At 27.8% G+C, this 24,608-nt stretch overlaps 1 protein-coding gene across 7 annotated transcripts in view; it reads left to right on the plus strand.

Annotated features, from left to right (window-relative positions):
• LOC129605897 (limbic system-associated membrane protein) overlaps nt 1–24,608 on the plus strand; it is a 53,283-nt gene that overhangs the window by 22,301 nt on the left and 6,374 nt on the right. For all 7 annotated transcript variants that reach the window (XM_055515894.1, XM_055515896.1, XM_055515898.1 and 4 more), the window contains exons 3-7: nt 5,916–6,018; nt 7,109–7,456; nt 8,965–9,234; nt 11,789–11,886; nt 12,041–12,343. In XM_055515894.1, the coding sequence (XP_055371869.1) occupies nt 5,955–6,018; nt 7,109–7,456; nt 8,965–9,234; nt 11,789–11,886; nt 12,041–12,343 (1,083 nt within the window). In that variant the 5' untranslated portion in view covers nt 5,916–5,954. The remainder of the gene's footprint in view (nt 1–5,915; nt 6,019–7,108; nt 7,457–8,964; nt 9,235–11,788; nt 11,887–12,040; nt 12,344–24,608) is intronic.

Genomic DNA, 24,608 nt, shown 5'->3' on the forward strand with positions numbered 1-24,608 from the left:
GAGTCTATATCGGAGACCGTTATTTCTTAGCGTTACAAACAGTAAAGCAAATTTAGTATTCCCTTCGAACATACGTTCGTACGAGAATAATAAATTATGTGTGATTTGTTAAGCTTAAATTTTTGAATCAGAGTTATAAACAAAATTATATTTTAAGTGGAACTTAAACATTATTTTTTTTTTAAATTTAAAGTGAACAAATAAAAAAATTTTGTTTGATCGTTTACGCAAGCGTTTTTAAAATTTTGCAGTTCTTTGATATTTCTGATTGATAAAGATGAAAAAGTTTTGAAATTTACTTCATCACTTTGCATTTTATCATTTTTAAATCAGTTTTACTTCCTAATACTTCCTACATAGTTATAATTAGCAATACATGTAGAAATTATTGCTAATTATAAATAAAATAACTTAAGATTTGTTCATAGCAATGCTAACAGTTTTCTCGTAATAACTGACATACAACCTCTATAAATTGAAATCAAAACTGTTTGCAAATTTTTACAATTCTGTATCGTGAAACTTGTAATTAACGTCTGTTAATGTTCACGATCTGTTTAATTCTCAAAAAGTTCTTTGAATAATATTTTGGCGATATTTAAATAATAACGAAATGTATGAAATTACTAAAAAATGGTGATATTTTACAAGATTAAATTTAATTTATTAAAGTTTCTATTAACAGGTTGTTAAAGCAAAAAATTTACTTTGTGAACATTTCTATAGAATTTTCATAACAAATAGCAAAAGAAATATATTTTCGAGAAAAAAAAATTTATTTCTTAAAGTTTCTCAATAATTTTTGGAAATTTTGCACTTATGTATATAATTTTAGTAATTATACATTATGTACCTATACTAAGTGAAAAAGATTTCCATGTACTTTTACATAATTGATCAAATATCATTTACCTCAAAATTTGATTGTATGCGTTTTGGGAATTTTTTATTATATAATTAATGTAAGTAAACCCATTAAAATTTATAAATCTGACATTCAAAGCAGAACAAAATATGTGGCAGCAGTCCAATGTAAGAAGAAAATTTAAGACATTGATTTAAAATATTAAATAAAAATCGATTTAGCCATTACAACATTACAACCTCTTTCAAAATTTTTGTATGTAAATTATGGTGTTAAGAGATATAAATCAGAATTGTACCCTCTTTATCTTTTGTTCTTCTTTTGCTTATTTAATAACCGTATTAAACAATATTTAATTACAATGCAAGGTCAACATCGTTGGTGAATGGTGCATATGAGTCAACTTATAGTTCCATGTGAAATTTTCGTCTTTAATTGTTTTTTGTAAAGGTAATATATGAATTTATAAATTTTAAATCGAAAAATTAATTGTTGTAGACAATGGCGTTGCAGATATTTGACGACATTTCCAAAACAGAAATAGAGAAGAAACTTACTTATTTTCATTTCATTCATAAAGACTAAAAGAAGTCGCCCAAAATTATTTTTCAGTCGAAGTACAAAACAGTTTATTACCATATAACTCTTAATTGAACATTAATATTACCGTGGAACTCTTCTTTTAACATTAATATTTTAATATTATGTTAATACTCGTACGTGTTAATATGAAAATAACATTATATGAACATTTTCAGTTCATTTAGTTGTTATAGATTTTTAATCAAAAAAGAAAGTATATTTTTTCTTTCCGTGGAAAAATTTTCCATCCGCGAACTTTTTTGCAAAAGTATTTTTGGTTTTGTTAAATAGCCATGATTTTTCTGTATTACTATTAGGTAAATCTTAAGAGCTTTCTAAAATAATTTTTTTTCTTAAAAATATACCATTATCGAATTAAGAAGAAAATAAATTCAAACAATATAGTATTATATTCGCAGACGTAATCACATTCTTCAAAATGAAAGAAACTTGTTTTTATCCTTGATTTTCTTTAAATATGAACGCACACTTTAAAATTAAAATTAAGATAAAATTAATCTTAACTTACATTGACGGCAATATTTAAAGTGAATTGTAATCTTATAAAAAAAAACACATGCTTGAAGCATAAATTTCAGTCATATACAGTTTTCTTTTTCCAATGTTTCCTGTAACATTCTTTCACATAATTTATATTATAATTATTTCTTTTTCATCATAATCTTATCGTAACAATAGTCTTATATAAGCACTTATTGCACAAAACAAAAAAAGGATATACTCCACCGTCTTTGAAATTTGAATACTGCAGAAAACCAAAACCAGCACACATTTACCAAATGAAAACTGAAAAAAAAACTAAAAATAAAAAACAGTAATAAAATTATGCGAACATTGCACGTTTTGTATCCTAATATGTAATGAAATGTAAAATACACTTTACTCGCTTCCACGTTGTACTTTGGCACACAAAAAAGCAATGTTAGCATTTCGACTAGAAGAGAAAACAAGCAAAAACGTTTCAGTCGATCTAAACCGACTGAATTATACCCTGTACCTTCAGAATCTGAGTATGACGACATGTTTTTGAAATATTTAGAATTAACTTTTACAGTTGTATAGCAGTTATCTATCAGACCATTCCAAAAAAACTTCGCGGATTTGTCTGACCTATAAATGAGCCCATGATTGCTAAGTCTCATAAATCTATAACTTTCTTATTTTGCCGAATATTTAAAATTGGCTTTTGGAGCTCTGTGGCAGCTACCCAAACCTCTTAAACCATTCCATAAAAACTTTGCAAATATATCCGGGCTATAATAGAACACCCGTCTGTCAAATTTCATACAACTAGCTTTATTCCTTTTTCCAATGTTTAAAATTAGCTTCAGGAGTTTTGTGAAAGCTATCAGAACCTATTAAGCCATTCCATAAAAATTTCAAGGATATTTTAGACCCATAAGTGGGCACATTACTGCTAACTAGTTTTATTATTTTTCCGAATATATAAAATTAGGTTTTTGAGTTGTATGGCAGCTACCCTAACCAGTGCAGCCATTCCATTGAAATTTTTAGAGCACATGTAAAATGTAATTGGACACACGCATACAAAATACAAGTTATTGTGCGATGGGACGGTTACAAACCGAAGTTAATATACCCCCGGTTACATGCCGAAGTTAATATACCCTTCACAAAGGTCCAGGGTATAAAAATAGAAAAACAAATTAAAATAATGAAAAAACTTAACTGAATTAGATGAAAAATCTGATGTGATCAGCACATAACCGACCGCAATGTATTTTAGCAATGTCAATATTGTCTACTATAGTGTAAGTATTGCTTAAGATTATGAAAATCAGTTTCAAACACTCCTTCAGGGTTCAGTTCCCGAGACCTGATATATCCTAAAAGTTGATCAATCTGTGCCATAGCCAAAATAAACTCACAAATAAAATTTCATGAAAATCGGTTCAGCCGAACTTGAGATGAACGCGTGTACACACAGATCGACAAACCGGCAGGTTGCTAAAAATAGTTTATTAACACTTCCCTACTGTAGAGAAGCGCGTTTCCACCGAAAACTCGATATGCAAAATTTGTTGCCATCACATCACCTAACTTATTGTATGGGTGTGTAAGAAAAATATTGAAAGAAAAAAAATTTACAAAATATGTGTGGGTGTGTAGTTATATGTACACAGTTAAAACTACAAAATTAATAAAAACTGTAAAATTTGGACAAAAACTAGATTTCAATTTAATTTTTAGCTACAAATATGAAACAATGTTTCTCAAATTGGAGTTTATATCTAAAATTTGATTAAGAAAACCTTAACGTTATAAAAAAACTATAATTAGGTATGTGAACTTTATTCAAATCTTGGCCAGGTTTGTAATCAAAATTATTTTTATTTACTTCTTATAATTAGAATTATATTTCATATTCATGCCCAACCACCACAGATCATTTATGGGAAATAATCAATTAAAGGACGATTAGGCACATTTGTGTTTATGGACAACTATAATGTAAAAACATTTTTCAAAACACAATATAATTTTGCTGAAGCAATTGGTTTGTGACATTATACAATGGAAAATTCCACATTTCAATTCCAATCCAATTTCGCTTCAATTTCAGCGACATAAAAGTTTTTTTAGACGTAAGTTATTTAATGTTAAACGAAGAATCCACAAACTGGCTTCATGTTTCATTTACGAAAATATTTAATTTAATTTACGTACATACGTAACAACACATAAACCCATTACGTTTGCTCTTAGGTGAAAACCATTTAAAATAATCTCATTTGATATTTATTTTTGGTTTGAATTTTAAAAACTTGAACATTTTAAAAACTATAAAAATTTTAATGCCAAAATGTATGACAACAATTGTAGTATGTGATAAAGTTTTAAATAAAATTATTTTTTATTAAATTTTTAAGTGTTTGAGATTTTTAATAATTAGAGAGTAGAGTCAAATTTTTTATAATCAATTTGAAAGTTATAGGTGGGTACTATACTTCGCTTGTTTACAAAACAAAAAGGTTTTAAAAAAATCATTACAAAACGAAACAAAACTTAAAAATACTCAAGATAACAGAATGTTAAATAATAAAGAGAAAAACAATTTTAAGAAAGTTAGTATAGATTACAGGTGTAAATTATTTAAGTCATTTTTTGCACTCATCATAAGAATAAAAAAGGTTTTCATAAAAGCAAGATCTTTTATGTTTGATATATACATAATTTAATTATATATGTATAAATGTGAGTAATAATTTCTGGAAAAAAATGGCAAATCTCTTGGTAAAAATAATTTTTTCATAGTGCTCCAATATTACAACTCCCTGTTTTTCTATAGTAAGTTAGAAGTACTTGAAACATAAATACTTTTAACTTACTATAGAAAAAGTAGAAACATAAGTACTTTTTATTAAACTTAAGTACTCTATAAATTTTTGTAAATATTTTACGCACCAAATTTGAAATTCAACTTCTAAAAGCGTAGAAAAGGAGTGGGTTGCTTGTTCTATCGCGATGTACTACATATGAACTTTAAAAAACAAAATGGGCTTTAAAATTTACCGTTATATAAAATCCGTTTTTTCCAAATATTTGTTGTCGTTTTTCTCCTAAGCCCCAAGTCGTAAAAGTTTGAAATTTTAACAGATTTTAGACACTAATAATGAGTTCATTTTGTTAGAAAACTCAAGTTATCGCCTCTCGAAATTTGTAAAATTTGAATATTTGGCACCTTATATTTGCGAAACCTCAAAATTTTTCAAATTTCTATAAACGCGGAAAGGTAACGGTAAATTCCATGTCATTAAAAAATACAATTATTTTTCTTAACTCACACAATTAACCCTTAAAACGAGCAATATGTTAACACCTCTTTAAATTTATTTTTGTTTTATTTCAAAAACTGCATAAATCGTTCGTCCTAAATATATGCAATCCCAGAAATAATTTTGTATATGAATTAAACTAACTTTAATAGTGTAGTAAGTATACATAGATTGTTTTTAAAAGCAGAATTTCCACTTCCTGAATGCTACAATACAAACCATTATTTTGACACAACTTTATTAACAAGACAAACCAAAAAAAAGTTGTTATTGTTTTTATAACTTTTAAGCAAACATTACAAAAGTAATCACTATACAAGTTAGTGATTACTTTTGTGTTTTTGGTTCGATAATCTTTCAAACCTTAAGGATAGGTTGGACTATAAAATTGTTTGCAGTTTACACTTCAAATATGTGAATATATTTTCAATTCTTATAGATTATTGCATCGACATTTCCAAATTTAACCTATAAAGTAAGATTTTACTATACAATATTAAACTGAATGAGCGAAAAAACAAAAATTATATTTTCAATATTTATTTTTAATTATCTTTTACAATTTCAATTAGGAATAAAATAATTCAGTTTTTCAATTTATTAAAAAATATTATGAAATCTACTATTTTCTTTTTTGTCTTTTTTTGCAGGAAACAAAAGTTGAAAAAAAAATTAAGCAGTTATACACAATGCAAGAATATTTTTGTTACGTGCTGTTTGCAGTTTTGATTCTATTCGCCCATATTAACAATGGTAAGTTTTTACAAATGTGTAGAATTAAATATGTTAGTGTGTGTTTATCATAACTATACATGTTGTGCATAAAATATGGGAAAAATAATCGTTTTAAATTTTTTTCACTTACGCTAAAATGTTTTGTTAATTTTTAATTAAATGTTATCAATAGGCATTGAATAGTATTGAGGTGAAATGACTGTATTTCTTGAAATCTACTGAAAATCTAATTTTTTAAAGCAATTTAGATTTATTGATGTGAAGTATTTCTGTTTCTGCACTGTATTGTAGTGTCAAGTATATTTCAATGAGGGTGGGCAATATGTTTGTTTCAAAGAAGTACACAAACTATATCGTTCGTGGTAAAAGAAGGACTGGCAAAAATTCATCGACTTAATTGTGCTTATATGACAAATTTCTTGGATCATTTATGAAAACTTCTACGGAATCGATTCTTATCCGGTGTAAATAATGAAATATTCATTTTCTGAAGTAAATATAATTTATTATATAAGTTTTTTATTTACCTTTTATAATTTACCTTTATTTAATACATTTCATAATTTTAAAAAATCTGTATACTTTACCTCTTAAAATCGTGTACGGGTACATGATGTCTCAATCAGAATTTAACTGCAGTACCTTAACTAAATCTATATTTATCGTGTTTGTTCAAATTGTGGGTAAAAAATTTCAATATTCAATAAAAGTAGAAAAATTTTAAAGTAAAAACAAATTAAAATTTAAAATAATTAAAGCTTGTTTCGAATAGGGAGTACTTTACTTAATTTCTAGTTTTCCCTTTTCTTTAAAGCTTAATTTTTCCTTTTCTTTAAAGCTCTAATTTTATTCATACATAAGATATAAAAATGTCTGTGACTATTATCTATTAAAATATTTTGTTTTTTTTTGCTTTTTCTAAGAAAAAGTTTAAATTGTTAGTTTAAGTTTTAAATATTGATTATAAATTTTGTTAATAATTATTTTTTATATGAGAGGAAGAGGATAAAAAATATAATAATAATAATAATAATAATAATAATAATAATAATAATAATAATAGTAAATCTTAAATAATGTCGAAAATAAAGTTTATTATTTTTTATAGGTAAATCACAACTACATAGCTCATATATGACACAACATGAATCTAGTAATACACAAGAGATAGCACCAAAATTCTTATCTAGAGGTCATCTATATAAAGTAATAATAGGTGAAACAATAGAACTCCCATGTAAAGTTCAAAATTTAGGTTCCTATGTATTATTATGGAGGAAAGGCACATCAGTGCTGACAGCTGGAAATTTAATGATAACAAGAGATCCCAGATTTCAAATAGTAAATGATTATAATTTACAAATAAATAGTGTTAAAACTCAAGATGCTGGTGATTATATATGCCAATTGGGTGATCAAGAGAATCGTGATCAGGTACACACTGTAGAAATATTAGGTAAGTAAAACGTAAATAGAGTGTTGGCCATTATAGTCACAAAAAATTTGATATACAATAAAATATTAATTAAAATAAATATGAAAAATAAATTTGATATAAGAAAGAACTTCAATTTTATTTTGTTAAACTTAATATTCGGAAAATAAAAATTGCACTGATGGAGCTCACATATAGAATTTTATAGCTTTATATATATATGTAGGATTATGTTGACTGAACATCATTATTGTAGCTATAAAATACACATAGCCGGTAACATGATATTCACATTTTGCCGCAACCTAAGTAATTTACTGTAATTTTATAAATCGTATGATCTCTATTACTTTGAATTTTATGATCTTTTTGTATCATAAAATATCCGATCATTTTATGATCGGATTTTATTTCCTACATATATATAATGTTCACAGTTATGTAAAAGCGAGTAAATAATATTTGAAAATCCTTTTGAATTTTTCTTAAATGTCAAATACATATTTATATCAAAACAACAACGGCACTATTGAAAAAATTCTAATGAATTCAAGCCTGTTAATAAATAAAAAATGGACAATAACAAAATATTTAACTCACAACTTTTATCCCTTTTTAAATAAGCTTTACAATCTCCTCTTATGCAAAGTCCTACTTTCTGCAATTGCCTGCATATTTATTACGATAACGCATTGACCTTAACATCTTAATAATCTTCATCAACGCAATGCTGCAAAAAAATAACATGCAATAAATATGCAATTTATTTCTAACTATTCCATAAAATCATAGCAGTTCATATAATTTAACATAACAGCGACACACCACACATACTAATTTCACTATATTGCGAAAAATTAGGTGTATTATGAACAAAATATTACTTTTTTAAACTTACTTTCATTCATTTACGAATATATTTCAAAGATTGCATGCATTCCGGATGAGCAAAAGGCGTTAAGATAATGTTCGAATTTAAGAGTTAATTGAGTGAGTTAAGAAAACTAAATATATTTTCTAATGACATGGTATTTACTGTTGGCCTTCTGCATTTATAGGAATTTAGAAAAGCTTGTGATTTCAGAAATACGAGGTGTCAAAAATTCAAGTTTTGCAAATTTTAAGAGAGGGGTTGGCAATATCTGCGATGAATAGTTAAAAAATGTAATTTTTAGAGTTTTGTGGGACTATAAGTTTCTAATAAAGGTCTATGTACATATGAAATTTCAGCTTTTTACCTTTTAAGGTGCAGAAGCTTTGTAAGCATTTCCGTGGATGGACGGAGAAAGTAAAACCAATTAAGCACTTTTTTACAAAATTTTTTTGGGAAAGTGCTAAAAATTAGGTTATCAACATTTGTTCATAAATAGTACTAATAAATCATAAATATCAGTTTTCACTTTATATCGCGACATACTGTATTTATCATAACGTCAAATATATTGAGTAATCAAAATTATTGTACATTAGTTTTTGTTTTATTAATTTTTTTCAAATTATGTATTAAAATCACATTATATATTAATTAGTTCCACCGACATTGCGAGCTTTACCTCATAATGGCCAAGTAACAGCAAGAAAAGGAAGCACTGTAACATTAGAATGTAAAGCATCTGGTAATCCAGTACCAACAATATATTGGTATAAAAAAGATATGTTTTCGGGTCCAACACATTTATCGGATAGTTCAACTTTAATATTAGAAAATGTGGACCGACATCACGCAGGAATATATCAATGTTCAGCTGATAATGGTGTTAAAGAACGTGTATCTATGGATATTCAATTGACAATTCTTTGTAAGTAAATTATAGCTCAGTTATTTTTAAATCTATTTTTAGAATAGTTCGCTACATTTTTTTCTTGTGCTTTAGTAACGTCTATATCAAATTCTAAGTTTTAATCATAAAACAAATAGAATCTATTTTTAAAATACATTTATATGTTTTGATACATACAATTTTCTCAAGAAGTTTATTAACGCATTAATTTATTTTTATAGGAAAATAAAACTAAATTTACCTAAATTATGGGGATGTAAAAGATTTTGTTTGGACTACTTATTCTAAATTCTTTAATTATATTTTGTATGAAATCAATTGTATTGTACAGAATTAGTTAAGGAATTCATTTTAATATTTTATGTCTTTTAAATCTTGTGTTTTTCATTAGTTTTAAATAATAAACCGCAATATTAAATAATTAACATTTGATTCATAAAATAATTTTATTCAATAACATTATTCATTTAGAAAGGTGTTAATGATTTTGAATCCATTGAAATTTGGCTGACAAAATATTCCTGCATCACCTTGTGAAAAATTTTTTTTTTTTATAAAAGAGGCAAGGATTGGACTAATCGAGTTTCAAATAAAAATATTAATTTATTTTAAAACGTATGTGTAGGTATGTAATTACTAAAACAAAAAAACGTTCTGTCCACATGAATTGAAAACTTTTAATTTATCAAATATTAGTAGTGCACACTGAAATGCGATAAATATTTTTTATAAAAGACAAAGTTCGATTATTCGATTGTTCGAAAATTTTAATACTCGTAAGAATTTTTAAAAATACTTTTACTCATTTTTTGATATAATATTCAAACTATTAGAAAAAAAGTAATATATATTGAGTATTATATATAATTGACCTCACCAATGGTGCAGTGGTCATTGCACTGTTCCTTTAACAGAAGGTTCTCGTGTTCAAAGCCTCGTCAAATCACTATAAAAGTTATATTCAATATTATATAGCTTTATATACATTACGTCATACATATTATACATATTAACTAATTGCCAAATTTCAATAATATCCAATATTAAAAAAAAAAAACAATACCAGCAAAGTAAAATAGTAAACATCAATAACCTTAAATATTTAAACTACGGTAGGCTCGTTACCTACATAGTAAACTCAATGACGTAAGAAACTGGTGTTTATTGTTATCTACAATATCGTGCATCAGCCCTATTGCTCTTCCCAGGAGAGAAGAAGCAATAAAAAAAAAAAAATATTTATTGAGTATCCGACTTCAATATGTGCATGAGTTTTCAATGTTTTCAGCAGAATTTTCTTAAAAATAAAGGATTTTTAATTTTTGTCGGCTTTATCTTTTACAGAATTTACTACACGTTGATACTTTATGAAAACGGCGACAGAAAAATAACTATAAGACAATGTTCGCAAATACATCAGAACTAATAACCAAATTTAAATCTGTTTACAACTTTCTGTCAATTTGCTGTCAAACTAAAATGTCAAAATTAACTAATTTTTAATCAAAACAAAAATTAGTGCAAGCAAAATAATTATTGTCGTATTTGGTTTTTTAAAAAAAAGAATATGATATCACATTTCAAATCTGACCATAAACAAATAACATAGCAGCCATCAGGTTTTATCGTATTTGTAAAGATTATTTTAGTTTTTTTTGAAAACCAAAACAAAAAACTACACTAACCTGCAGAATTAAAGAATACTTTGCTATGCGTTTCAGGTTTTAGAGTTATAAATTAATGGCTATTTTCAAAATAACTAAATTAATACAATAATAAAAAGTATTTAGAATTTAAATTTTATAATCATTATTACTGATTATTTAACAATTCTACAATCAAATTGGTTTGTTCAACAATTTAAACGTTTTCGTATAGGTGGCAGGCTTCATTAAATGTGAAGCATTCTACAGCCGAATACTCCTTTTAATATTTAAATTTTTTTATTTTAAAGAAATTTAAAAGGAAAAATTTATTTTTACTTCATATTAATAATATATTATAAGTATCATCTTAATATATGTATTATTAAGTCTCAACATACATATATATGTATAATACATTCTGTATATATTATGTAAGTATGTCGAGTGTTTAATTTGAAAAAGGGCTAAACATAAAAATTTTTATAATAGCAAGTTTTAAGCAAATTTCAAATATTTACATGCATACACATATTCTTTCATCTGTATATATATGTATATATATATATATATATATATATATATATATATGGAAATACAACTTTCGAAGCGATTAAATAATAATTGTGAAAACTTTAAAACAAAATTTTTCATTAATAATTGCTTTTAATTAATCCTTTCCTTTTAGTAGTTTATTCTCCGTTCAATTCATATTTAGATGTTCAAAATACAAATACAAAGTAACTCGGAAAATCAATTTACAGAAATTAATTTGAATAAATATTTTTTTTCTTGGAATCTAAAAGGAAATATTCTAACCCTCTAGAAAAAAATTTTTACTTTACATTTATACTCGCTTTCTTTTTTATTTTTTTAAATTTGATTTGAAATTCAATATTCTGAGAAATTATGGTTTCTATTATAAACAGCACCGCCGGAAATTACTGTTGAGAAATCATGGGTTCATGCAGCTGAAGGTTATGATATTGAGTTGGTATGTACCGTACATGGTGATGTGAATTCTGAGGTAAGAGTTTAAAAAATAAATTACAATTCAACAAAGTACATTCAGAATTTTTGAAATTTTTGTTTTTTTTATGATTATTCTAATTTAAAAAAATTATTATTTTTTTTTTGTTTTAATATTTAATTTTATTTATTTGCGGCATATAAATCTTTAGATGCTTTGGTACCAGAATTCATTTCTCTTGGATCCAACAGATCGAAGGTCTATGCATTCAAGAGATGATAGATATAGTTTAACAATACGACATTTTCAACATTCAGATTTTGGAAATTATAGTTGTGTTGCTGATAATGCATTAGGCCGAACAAAAAAATATATAGAAGTTTCGGGGCGACCTGGTCCAGCTGAATTTATTTCTCCAGCAACCAGTGGTGCTCTAGATCATTATAATATGACATGGACAATTGAATCTATACCACCATTGGAAGAAATAAAAATATTATATAGAAGACTTCTGGTAAGTGAAAATTCATAATCAAAATTTTGTTTATTGTAATAAGATTTAGTTTTCTATAAAATTATGGAACGAGGAATATATATTTAATGTAATTGAAGCAGAGCCGAAATTCCATGTAACATTTCAAATCTAACAATCAGTTAATCTAACAAATACAGTTTTTAAAAATCTATAGTTCATACAATTATACATTAGTAAAAATCCTATAGCTGAATGTTCTAAATGTTAATCTAAAAGTTTGAAAGAAATTTTTCGTTTATTTCAATTGAAAAATCTACTATAAATGCTTTCAAATAAAAGAAATTTCTTGAATTTTTCATAAGAGGCACCTGTTTCAAAAGCTTACTGACGGAAAAAATAGAATTTGTTTGTGCGTTTAACTTTAAAACTTTAGAAAAAAAAACTTTTTAAAATTGGTGTTTTTCAATTTCAATTGAAATTCGTTTTAAATTTATTTGTTTATTTTTTTTTTATATTTTCAAGGAAAAGCTTCTAACCTCTTCCATAGTTTTTAATATTTATGTACACATTAAGAATATGAGTAAAACAATTTTGAATTATTATTGTTGTGTGGTGAATATTTAAATTTTGTTGTCAAAAAGTTGTTTTAATTTTTTATCTCAGGAGAATTTAAAAACTTATAATAACACAATCCGTATAATGAAAGACTGTTCCAAATATTTTCAAAAGAATGAACATTTCTGAGTTAAAGCTTGCTCTCTTTTATATTATAACCTACTGTTCTTCATCTGCGTATGAAACATTGCATAATAGAACGCTTCCTTCGAAGTAAATTTTGTTTAATTGCACAGAATGGATCATGAACAACTAGGGCATTTGAAAAACTTTAATAAAATAAGGGTCAGTTCCAAGTTCATTGAAAGCTATTGACATTTAAAAATATTGTGGATCGTTACATACTATAACTTTCGTATATTGTGGAAAAAAAACAAACTTATTTAAAAGCTTGTTTTTTAGTTTAGCTTTAACTTGTGTCAGTTTCCGTTGGATTCTAATTTGAAAGTGTCTAAAACTGAGAAATTTCAAATTTTTCTTTCTTTAACGCGTTTTATTTTGTTTAAAAAATGTCATTCTCTTTTATCTACATTTTGAATGCAACCCCACTATTTCCATGAAACTAAAACTCAAATAATTTTTCATGATAAATAAAATTTCTTTCAACTTGCAATTTAATTAATACTAATCTAATTTATCTTATAAAAGAATATTTATAAACGGTTGAAGGCCTGCTCTATGAATGGTAATAAAACTCGTTTTTACATTAAAAGAATTTTAAAAATTATAACAGTTGCCTTCACATAATCGGGAAAATGCAGTTTTCCTGAATCATTTCTCTGTTAAGTTAAAACATGCAACATTTTATCTACTGAAGTATGCAAAATAATAAGAAAAACACAATGATCAAAAAATGAAAAAAAACGGACGAAAATGGTGCAGATATAAGACAAAAATTTCTAATAAAAATTTACATTGTAAATTTTAGACAAACAGGAACGGCTTTCCCGAATCAATAAAAAAACTTGAATTGTTTACCTTTCGTATTTCGCGCTATTACTATTTGCAAATGTACCTACAGTGATATATTAAAAATCGCATAAATAAAAAAAAAAAAAAATTGGAGACAAAAAAATTAGGTCGATTATTCTAAAAAAAAACAATGAAAAATTTTTAGAGAGAAATAAAAAAAAACATAATTGACTGTTTGCTTGTGTTTTATACCCTGCACTTCGTAAAGGGTGTAATCATTGTAGGATTGAAAATGAGTAAAACTTTTGCTCTAGACTAGGTGGAAAATCTCAGGAGATTCGGAGTTACAGGGATTTTAACGCATTTTCATGAAATTTTAATTTGTCCAAGTTTTTTTTGATTATAACTTCCATTCTGAACAAGATAAGAGCTTCAAACAAACAAAATTTTGAAATGCCTAGTAAAGAGCTTAAAATAGACATGTTTCTCGATTCTTTATTTTATGTACCTGCGCAATATCAAGCATTCGAAATTTACAGAAAAACAAATTTTTCACTTGTTTTATTTTTTCAGTTTTTTCTAACCAGACTAGATATATTTCAAAAATTTTGTTGGAATTAATTGACAGGATCAGGTAGCTGCCATATACCTGAAAAAGACTTCAACACCGTGTGTCCACTTACAGGTCATACATATCCGTGAAGTTTCTATTAAGTGGTTTGACAAACTCAGATTGTTAAAGTGCAGGGTATGATTGAGTCGGTTTATACCGACTGAAACGTTTTTACTTGTTATTTTTAAGTTAGAAATAAAAAATTGAAAAGAATGAGATAAGGTACACGCAGACGTAAGGATTGGAGAAAATAATTTTTAAAGCGTCTTGAAATTTATACTAAAAAAGTTAAACCATAAAAGTTCCAACAAAATTAATTTTGAAAATTGAAATATTATAAATTTAAAAAGCTTGTTACCTATCATGTTTTTGCTGCCACATAAATTTCTTATAAAAATAATATTCGCAGTCTGATAAAAAATCCCCTCACATCTAGAACAGAACAATAATTGAGATAGAATATTATTTGAAAATAGGAAAAACATAATTTAAAATTTCTTTTAAATATTAGTATTTTGAAACAAGTGGAATTCGGATATTAAATTTTACTTTAAAATTTTCCAAAAATGTTGACCCTATGCTTTTTTAACAACCTCAATTTAAATTTTAAATTATAATTTAAAAGATCTTGTCGAAAATTACTTTTTAAGTTGAAGAACACTAAATTATTTTTGTAACTTTTGTAGCTTCCGCATATACATATTCAACATGAAAATAAATATCCTTTATTTAAATTTGCTTTCCCATAAAGATGATTTTATTTAGAAACAAACTATAGCACTCTCAAATTTTTCCCAAAGTTGTTTACATATGATGTTCTCAATGTAAGCTACTATACTATTCAACTGCCTTATATGCCTTCTTATAAAATCACCTTAATATGTCCCCGCATTAGTATAACGGCGGCACACTTACAATTTTATACTACACCAACCTACAAAAACAAATATTTACTAATAGTTACAGTCCATCAAAGCAAAATATCTTAGGTGAATAAAATTGATTGAAAAAAATTGAATGATGTCTATCTTAAACAATCATTAGATTTTCCATTTTCTAAAACTAAAGGTTTTCGCAGTAGTGTTTGAACCTTATAAAATTTTAGCCATAGAAGCTTTGCAGAAAACTCATATTATCTTCTCAAAATTAAACTAAAGCTACCTAAATGTTATCCATATTATAAACGCCATGATAAATTCGTAATAAACCTTATTATATATCTGAAGTCATAATTCTCTCAACAGCATACGAGTATATTGAAAATCTGAAATTGAAGCTTAATTTTATGACATATTCAAAAATGTTTTCCACGAATAACTTTTAAAGCGTTTATTATGAAAATACGTGATACTTAAGAAATTTTATCTATCTAACATTAAACTTTTAAAAAAAAATTATTCTATAAAGAAAATCTTTCTTTTATGAATTCTTTAGATCACGTTATCAAGGTGAAAAATGATGGATTCTGTTAAATAAAATATAAGTTTATATTCAAAAGAACACAAGTGTGATGTTTGCAAACACATTCATGCATAGATACACAATCCTGCATACACATATTCGTTAAAGTCGCGTAGATTATATCTTTTATCCATTTTATTTTAAAAAAAAGCCAAAATATTTTCCAAAAAGGATTAAAAACAAATTTAAAAAGTAATTCAAAAAGTTTTTATAGCGTTTTTTACAAATATGAAACGTAAAATTTGCTGGTAGGAATTTCGAAATTATGTTTATCACTTTTTCAAAAAAAATTTTGAAAAAAGTTTCCCTCTGTCAGTTCGTCCGTCTTTTTATGTCCGTTTACAAAACTTCTACATCCTTGAACATAGAAAGCCGAAATTTTGTACATGAATTGGTCATTACTAGAAACCGATTGCCGTAGAAGAAAATTTTTCACCTATCTCCCCCCTCTAAAAGTATTAACCCCTCTAAATTCTAAAAATGCAATTTTTTCACTATTTGTTGCAACGAAACCACAAACATTTTTTAAATTCTGTAAAGACAGAAAAGTAGTGGATCTTTTAATCCTAACCTAAAAATCCTTTTAATCGTTACCTGTTTTTTTTCAAATTTTGATACCGCTTTTTTTCTAAACTACAAGCTATTAACAGCATTTAGGTTCTAATAAACAGTTCATTTTGCTAGAAGAAATTTTTTTAACTCAATCGTCTCCCTCTCAAGTTATCGCCTCCAGTATTCTTATCAATCAGGAAAGTCTACTACGCTCTCTCTGTAGGGTTTAGTGGGGGTCCTCGAGAAGTCACTGGATGTGCGGGAGTTGGTAGTTGGCTGCTTTCTTGATATTGAGGGTGCTTTTGATAACACCCCATATCATATCATCTGCCAGTCAATGCACAAACGAGCAGATGGGTTGGTCGGATGTTCCAGGATAGAATTATTAAGTCCAGCATAGCTGACGACACACTCTCCATCACCGCTGCAAAAGAGTATCCGTAGGGCGGTGTTCTTTCGCTCCTTCTATGGTCCATTGTAGTGGATGCACTACTCGCTGCACTCAAGGGCACCGGGGCGGGTGTCTGGCCACGCCGACAATGTGGCTTCGTCATACACGGGAAATTTGAGAGCACTATTTCTGACCTTCTACAGCACAGTTTATATATTGTGATGCAAATGTTTTGGGTTAAATATAAATCTCAGTAAAAGCCTTTGCTAGACCTATCGTCACCTACGCGTCGAACGTATGGTGCAGAAAGGTTCAGCAAATGAGTGTGCGAGCCAAGCTGGTGAAGCTTTAGAGGCTGGCCTGCTTGGCAATGACCGAAGCTATGCGGACGGCTCCCACTTAAGCATCTCCATATAGTAAGCAAAGCTCGGCTAATGACTTAGCGACTTCTTCCTGACGAGGACGAGGCGGGGCGAAAATACGTTCGCAGGACTTACAGGGTTTCACAGAGATTTTATTGAAAGCAATCCGATTCTGAGAATAACCATGTCCGATTCCTGCCTACCACGATACGATTTCCACTGGAGGTATAGAGTTCTGCTTCCCGATCGATGGACGTAGGAGCGGACCGGCTCGGTTCTTGAGCCAGGTTCAAGCGTATGATATGCGGACGGGTCCAAAACGGGCTCGCCCGGACACGCGTATATATGTGAGCCTGGACCCGTATTGCACAGTGATTCAAGCTGAAATACGTGCAACAGAGATCTGTCTGAAAGTCAGTTTGAAAAGGGGGTGAAAAAAACGTACGATTTATGTGTTCTTAGACAGCAGGGCGGCATTGTAGGCGCTTCAGTCGGCCTAGATTACACCCAGGCTGGTCTGGAGTTGCTTTACTGCACTTGTGAAATTGGCATCGGTAAACAGAGTAACGCTTATTTGGGTGCCTGATCACAGTAAGCATGTGGGCAACGAAGTTGCCGATGGGCTGGCGCGAAGGGAATGTCGTTGTAGCCCTCCCGATAACTCTATTAGGGGATTCCAGCTCACGGCGAAATGCGGCTTTCACTGGCAGGACACGAAAGGGTGCTGTCAGGCGAAGTTTTTTCTTCCAACACGGGCCATTGCAAGATAAGATATCACCTGCATAGGCTAGGCAAATTTTGCGGAGAAAGTGATGAAACTGCCCATTCCTTGCGACTGCCCGGTACTGGCCGTACGGCGACGCAGTTATTTTGATTAGGGTCTCCTAAGTATTCGGAAACTGTTATTCAATTCACTTAGGGGTGTCTCTGGTTTCATATTTGGAACGGGGATATTGTAGGTGAGGGCGTGGAAAGACTACAATAAGTTGCGAATGGCTGCGATGGCCATTTCCAAATTTCTAAATATGCGGAACGCTAACAGTAAGTATCATGCTATCAAAAAATATAATTATTTTTTCTCAACTCAATTGTTTAACCGTTCAATTCAGCAAAAATATGTTAATGTTTCTTCATAGTTTTTTTTGCGCTTCCTAAATGTATATACAATAGTTTTTTATATAATTCGGTATCAATGAAACTAATTTAAATAATGTGGTGGATTTCTTTTACAAGCAGTATTTTCACTTTTTGAAGGAAAAACTGCTTCCTTGCAAACCATTGGTTTGACCCAACTTTATTCTTTTTTAAAGACAGTTAAAATGCAGCATGAGTAGAAATTTTTCATTTAGTCCTCTTATTGGCTAAGTAGCATTCGTTTTCTAGAGAAAATTATTCAAAAATTTGTTTTTATATTAATTAATTTGCCCACCAACTTTTTTAAATTTTGTCCAGAACTAAAAAAAACTTTTTAGAATTTTAACCACTTTGTGGAATTTTTACTTAACACAGAAATTAAAGTAATTCGCGTTTAGAAAATATCTAATCTTTCAAGCTCACACGCTTGAAAAGTTTCATAAATCTAGCTGAAGAATTTAAAAATTTAAAAAACTCTTAAAGAAAGTTAATTTTATATTTTATTATAAATAAATTGATGTTATGTACTCACCAGTTTATTTATAAAAAGAGACAGAAGACACTAGTTAAAAAAATTATAACGTTAATAAAAAAAAACAAAATTTTATAGAATCGAATTCATATTTCTTTTTGAAGGCAGCACACTTTCTTTATGCATATATGAAAAGCTATTAAAAATACAACAATACCCCACATCACGTTCTTGCACAATCCTTCACACTCTTATAAATGAGTTTATGAGTGTTAAAAATAAAATAATAAAAACCCACAACATAGAAAAACTAACACCGCTGTTAAAAAAAAACACAAACAAAATACAAAAGTAAAGCGAACTAGGAATTTATTTAACAAATAAAAGTAAAATACACAGAAATACATTTTCCAACCAAAAATTTTGTAGCTCATATACGATAATTTTATAGAAGCATAGGCATACCGTACATCTAAGATGCAATTGAAACTTAAAAGAAGTTTTTTTTTTTGAAATTCTTTTATTTTCAAAATTCAATGTGTATCATGTTTTTTTGAGTTCTCATACGATAACATTAATTTTGCAAATAAAGGGCTTATTGTAAAAAAAAAAAACAAAAAAAAATAACCAGAATCCTTTCTTTTATTCTTCAAACGTTCCCAAAAAAATTAAATTTATTTATAATAAAATATAAAATTAACTTTCTTTAAGAGTTTTTTAAATTTTTAAATTCTTCAGTTAGATTTATGAAACTTTTTTTCAAAGCGTCATTAAAATTTCTTATCAGTTTTTCCAATTGAATTTTCCTATTCCTGTTCGAAAATATAAACTCAATAAAGTTTTTGAATTTAATAGAAAGATGTAAGGAAAAAAATTTGATTAATTTGAGTATTTTAAAAATTATGTTAAATAAATATGAATTTAAATTGGAAGCAACTTTTTCCTTCCATTTATTTATAACTTAGAAAGGAAAACATTTACTATCTTTAAAAAAGTACAGAATGAAACAAAATATGCACGAGCAAATGAAGAAATATTTGAATTTAGCTAAAAGCAACATAATCGCGTTAATTTGTATTAAACAAAAGTTCCCACTTATAGCACTCATAAAACTTAGCACCGTAACAAAAATTATAAAGTAGTATACATTTCCATAAACAAACAGCAACATTTTTTCAACAAACAATTTATATTCTTTTAAGTCGTATAGTTTATTTATTCTCATTAATATAAAATTTTAAGCAAATTATTCTACAAATTGTTAATCAAAGTTGCACCAATCATATTTCAAGATCACGTTTTGAACGTAAGCAACAAAATATCAAATAAATAAATATTATTATTTAGCAAGTAACAGTAATTATTTGAAAGCCATCTTGAGAGCTTGACATTTATAATTGGAGAACTTAAGCTAGACAAGTGTTAGAACAAGAACTCCCAGCTCCGTCAAATTAACTCATTAGAATAATTTAAAAACATTTAAACGAATGTAGCAAAAATTACTCAAAATATAAGAATATATTTTAATTTTTGGGCTTCCTAAAAAGAGATTCCAACCCTCAAAGGAAACAAAAAACAAAATGTTAAATAAATGTATGAGATTATTTTTGCAATCTGTAAAAATAAATTATTCAATTAAAAAAAAGCGTCAATTTTTACATTTCTCAATCGTTCAGATCTTAGAAAGATAGTTGATTAAAAATTAAAATACTTATTTATAATTTTATGAAAATTAAATTCTTCAATAATTTGTTTTTTAACATTTAAATTTACGACTTGTAGCAGCAGTTTATAAGAAAAATTAATTTGAAAAATTACTATCGATGACAACCACACTTAACAAATAGTCCACGAAGTTTTAGAATAAACTAAAAATATTTGCATTCCTTTTTTTCTCTTTTTATATTTTGTAATAACTAAGTGACCAGATTTGAAGTTTTCGTAATGTAACTAATTATTTCGAATACTAAAACAACATGCTACACCAATTTAAATATCCGAATTTTATATTATTTTATCAATAAATAGCGCACGAATATAATGAATTCAACAGCCAAGAAAATCTTTTCTACGTAAATATTACCAATTATTCAGATCTAAAAATAATTGTTTAAAATTATTCCAATGCACTTTTCAGATAAGCACTTTATTTATCTCCTTTAACAATAATAAATAAATTTGATGCATCTTTAATTTTAAACGATAACGGAAATGTTTACATCGTGTCGGCTAATAGCGTGATCACATTGCATATAGATATAACACTTTTTGAAAATCGACTACATAATTTCCAATAATGACATTTGTTTGTACATAAACTTCCATATGGTTAAATTCTACTTGAAATTTTAAAAATGGTTGTTGCACTTAAATTTACTTAATATTTAACAAAATTTTTGTCCCAATTTATCCAATTCTCTTCCTTTTTTACAGTTTGAGAAAAAACAAGTAAAAACGTTTGAATAATAAACCGATTGAATTATACCCTGTATCTTTCGTTATTATATAGCAATTACTCGAACCTGTGAAATCAGTCTATAGAAACTTCACGGATATGTCTGGCCTATAATTGGACATCCGACTACCAAGCTTCATGAATCTGACTTTATAATTTTCCCAAATATTTAAAATTAGCTTTTGGAGTTGTATGGCACGTACCTGAACCTGTCAAGCTATTTCATCAAAACTTCACAAATATATCTGATCTATAATCGGACACACAACTGCCAAGTTTCATCAATCTGGCTTTATTATTTTTCCAAATATTTAAAATAAGCTTTTGGAGTTGTATGGAAAGTACCCGAACCTGTCAAGCAATTCCATCAAAACTTCAGAAATATATTTGACCTTTAACTCGACACACAACGGCCAAGTTTCATGAATCTGACTTTATTATTTTTCCAAATATTTAAAATAAGCTTTTGGAGTTGTATGGCAAGTACCCAAACCTGTCAAGCAATTCCATCAAAACTTCAGAAATATGTCTGATCTATAATTGGACACACGACTGCCAAAGCTCATGAATCTGACTTTATTATTTTTCCAAATATTTAAAATAAGCTTTAAGACTTGTATGCGAGCTACTCGAGCCTGTCAAGCAATTCCAACAAAACTTCAGAAATATATCTGACCTATAACTCGACACACAACTGCCAAGTTTCATGAATCTGACTTTACTATTTTTCCAAATATTTAAAATAAGCTTTTGGAGTTGTATGGCAAGTACCCAAACCTGTCAAGCAATTCCATCAAAACTTCAGAAATATGTCTGACCTATAATTGGACAATCGCATGCCAAAGCTCATGAATATGACTTTATTATTTTTCCAAATATTTAAAATAAGCTTTTAGACTTGTAGGGGAGCTACTCGAACATGTCAAGCAATTCCACCAAAACTTCAGAAATATATCTGGCCTATAACTCGACACACAACTGCCAAGTTTTATGTATCTGACTATATTATTTTCTCAATATTTAAAATTAGCTTCTGGAGTTGTATGGCAGGTACCCGAACCTGTCAAGCAATTCCTCTAAAACTTCAGAAATATATTTGACCTATAATTGGATACACGACTGCCAAGTTTCATGAATCTGACTTTATTATTTGCTGTTGCTGTAAAAAATTTGGAGTTGTATGGCAGCCACCCGAACCGGTGCAGCTATCCCATTATAATTTTTAGAGCATGTGTAGAATATAATTGGACACATGTATACAAAATTTTATATTTATAGCTTTATTAGTTTTTGAAATATTTAAAATAAACTCTTTGAGTTGTATGGCAGCTACCCGAACCCGTTGTCCGAATTAGTCCAATAACAGCAGGGCTCGTCCTTGGCACAAAAGAAAAAACTTGTGAAAGTTTGGTGTCGATTGCATTATTCGTTTTTGAGTTATCGTGCGATCGGACGGACGGACGGACGGACAGACGGACATGTCTAAATCTACGCAGAATTTTACGCTGAGCAAGAATATATATATATGTCCATACCGCAGATGACTCCTTTAAGTAGTTACAAACTCCATACCAAAGTTAATATACCACGAAGTGCAGGGCATAATAAAAAGAATACAAAAATACCTTTATTATATTAAAGTACTCGTAGTATGGCAACACACAAAAATGGAATCCCTCAAAAAATTTTCTTTTCAAGAATTCAAAATTATTCCACCTGTAACAGCTCCAGTTGAATGTAAATTGAATTTCTACTAAAATGAAAATAAGAAAATGAAACATTTATGAAATTCGAAAAACAAAAAAAAATAAAAATTATTCAAATACCTTTAAAATACACTATTTCTCTGATCTAGGACATTGCGATTATGTAATGAACATTTTTCGTTTATTGTTGACATATTTTTTCCAACCATTCTTTTTTTTACTCGTTTTTTATTTTGAATGCAAATCAAATTCGAATGGCAGCAGTTTTGTTAGAAATGCAAATAAAAGTATTTCAAAAAAAATTTTGCCGCTTTTGCTTATCTTCTTCTTTGAATGTCAATCAGAGAAGTAATTGCATAAAAACTTTCACAACGCTTTCGTAATAGTAGCACTTATTTAACGACTAGCAAGTAAACTGTAAAATACATGTATGTACCAATGTGTATCATATTTATATAATACAATAATTTCCAACGAAACTATTAAGCAAAATTTTAAATTAATATTAAGTGGTATAGCATTTAACTATGAAAATATTATTTAAATGTCAAAGTCTAATTTCCAACGACATTTCACATTTTAAGACGTCATTTGCCAAAAAATGCTCTTCTAACAAGAGTACTGGCATTGAAAATTTTAAACTAACATATAAACAAACCGAAAAATATTTTACAGCAAAATAAAGCACTATAATTTTGAAAGCCGAAAAATTTTGAAATCTCTTCAATTTATTTATAAAAATCAATTCAAGATAGCAATTCTTTAAATTAAAAAAATCTTACCACATTTGGCAATCAAATATTTTTTATTAGGATCCATAATTGGCATTGAGTCAAGATTTATGACGATTTCCTTCGTTTTAAATTACAATTCTGTTTTTTGACACAATCATCTAATTTTGGGCTTTACAATTTTACGTTCATTCAAACTTTTCACTTAAAAGCACTCTAGAAACTAATTTTAAAGTTCTATAAGGTAGAGTTTATATATTTTTCGCATAATAGTGATATAGAAAATGAATAAAGTGTTGAAACTTAGTGATTGTAGAAAATAATCACTTTTATTTTATAATTGTTACATGTGTCCCTCTTAAATATTCAAATACCAAATAATATTTCAAAATAAAATTAAAGTTAAAAGAACAATATAGCAGGGACAATTAAAAGACATAAAAAAAAATCTGATGTGGTCAGCACACAACCGACCGCATTGTGTATTGTCTAGTTAAATGAAAGTGTTACAGAATATTATAAAAATGTCTGTTAAATACTTCTTTCCAATTTTTAGGACATTAGTAAGCTTATAGTTAACATACTTAGAAAAATGTAAATTTGGCTCTTAGTAGAGTTTCGCTTTGTGCTCCCCGAATTTCAAGAAATTCCATCTATTTGTTCTGTGGATATGGTGAAAAATGTAAAATCGGCCCGCAAATCAGTTCTCGAGCCCTGATCTTTCCAAAAAAGTTATATGTTCATTGCTTTAATATGAGGAATTCATATATTAAATTTCAATGAAATCGGTTGATTATTTCTCTTTATATACACAAAAGTGTATGTTTGGCTCCTTGTAAACATCTAGTTGTCGATGCCTGATCTTTCCAAAAAATTTACATGTTCATTGTTTTAAATTTA

Source organism: Condylostylus longicornis, unplaced genomic scaffold (genome assembly GCF_029603195.1).
Source record: "Condylostylus longicornis isolate FDR11 unplaced genomic scaffold, ASM2960319v2 ptg000016l, whole genome shotgun sequence".
Classification (NCBI taxonomy): Eukaryota; Metazoa; Arthropoda; class Insecta; order Diptera; family Dolichopodidae; genus Condylostylus; species Condylostylus longicornis.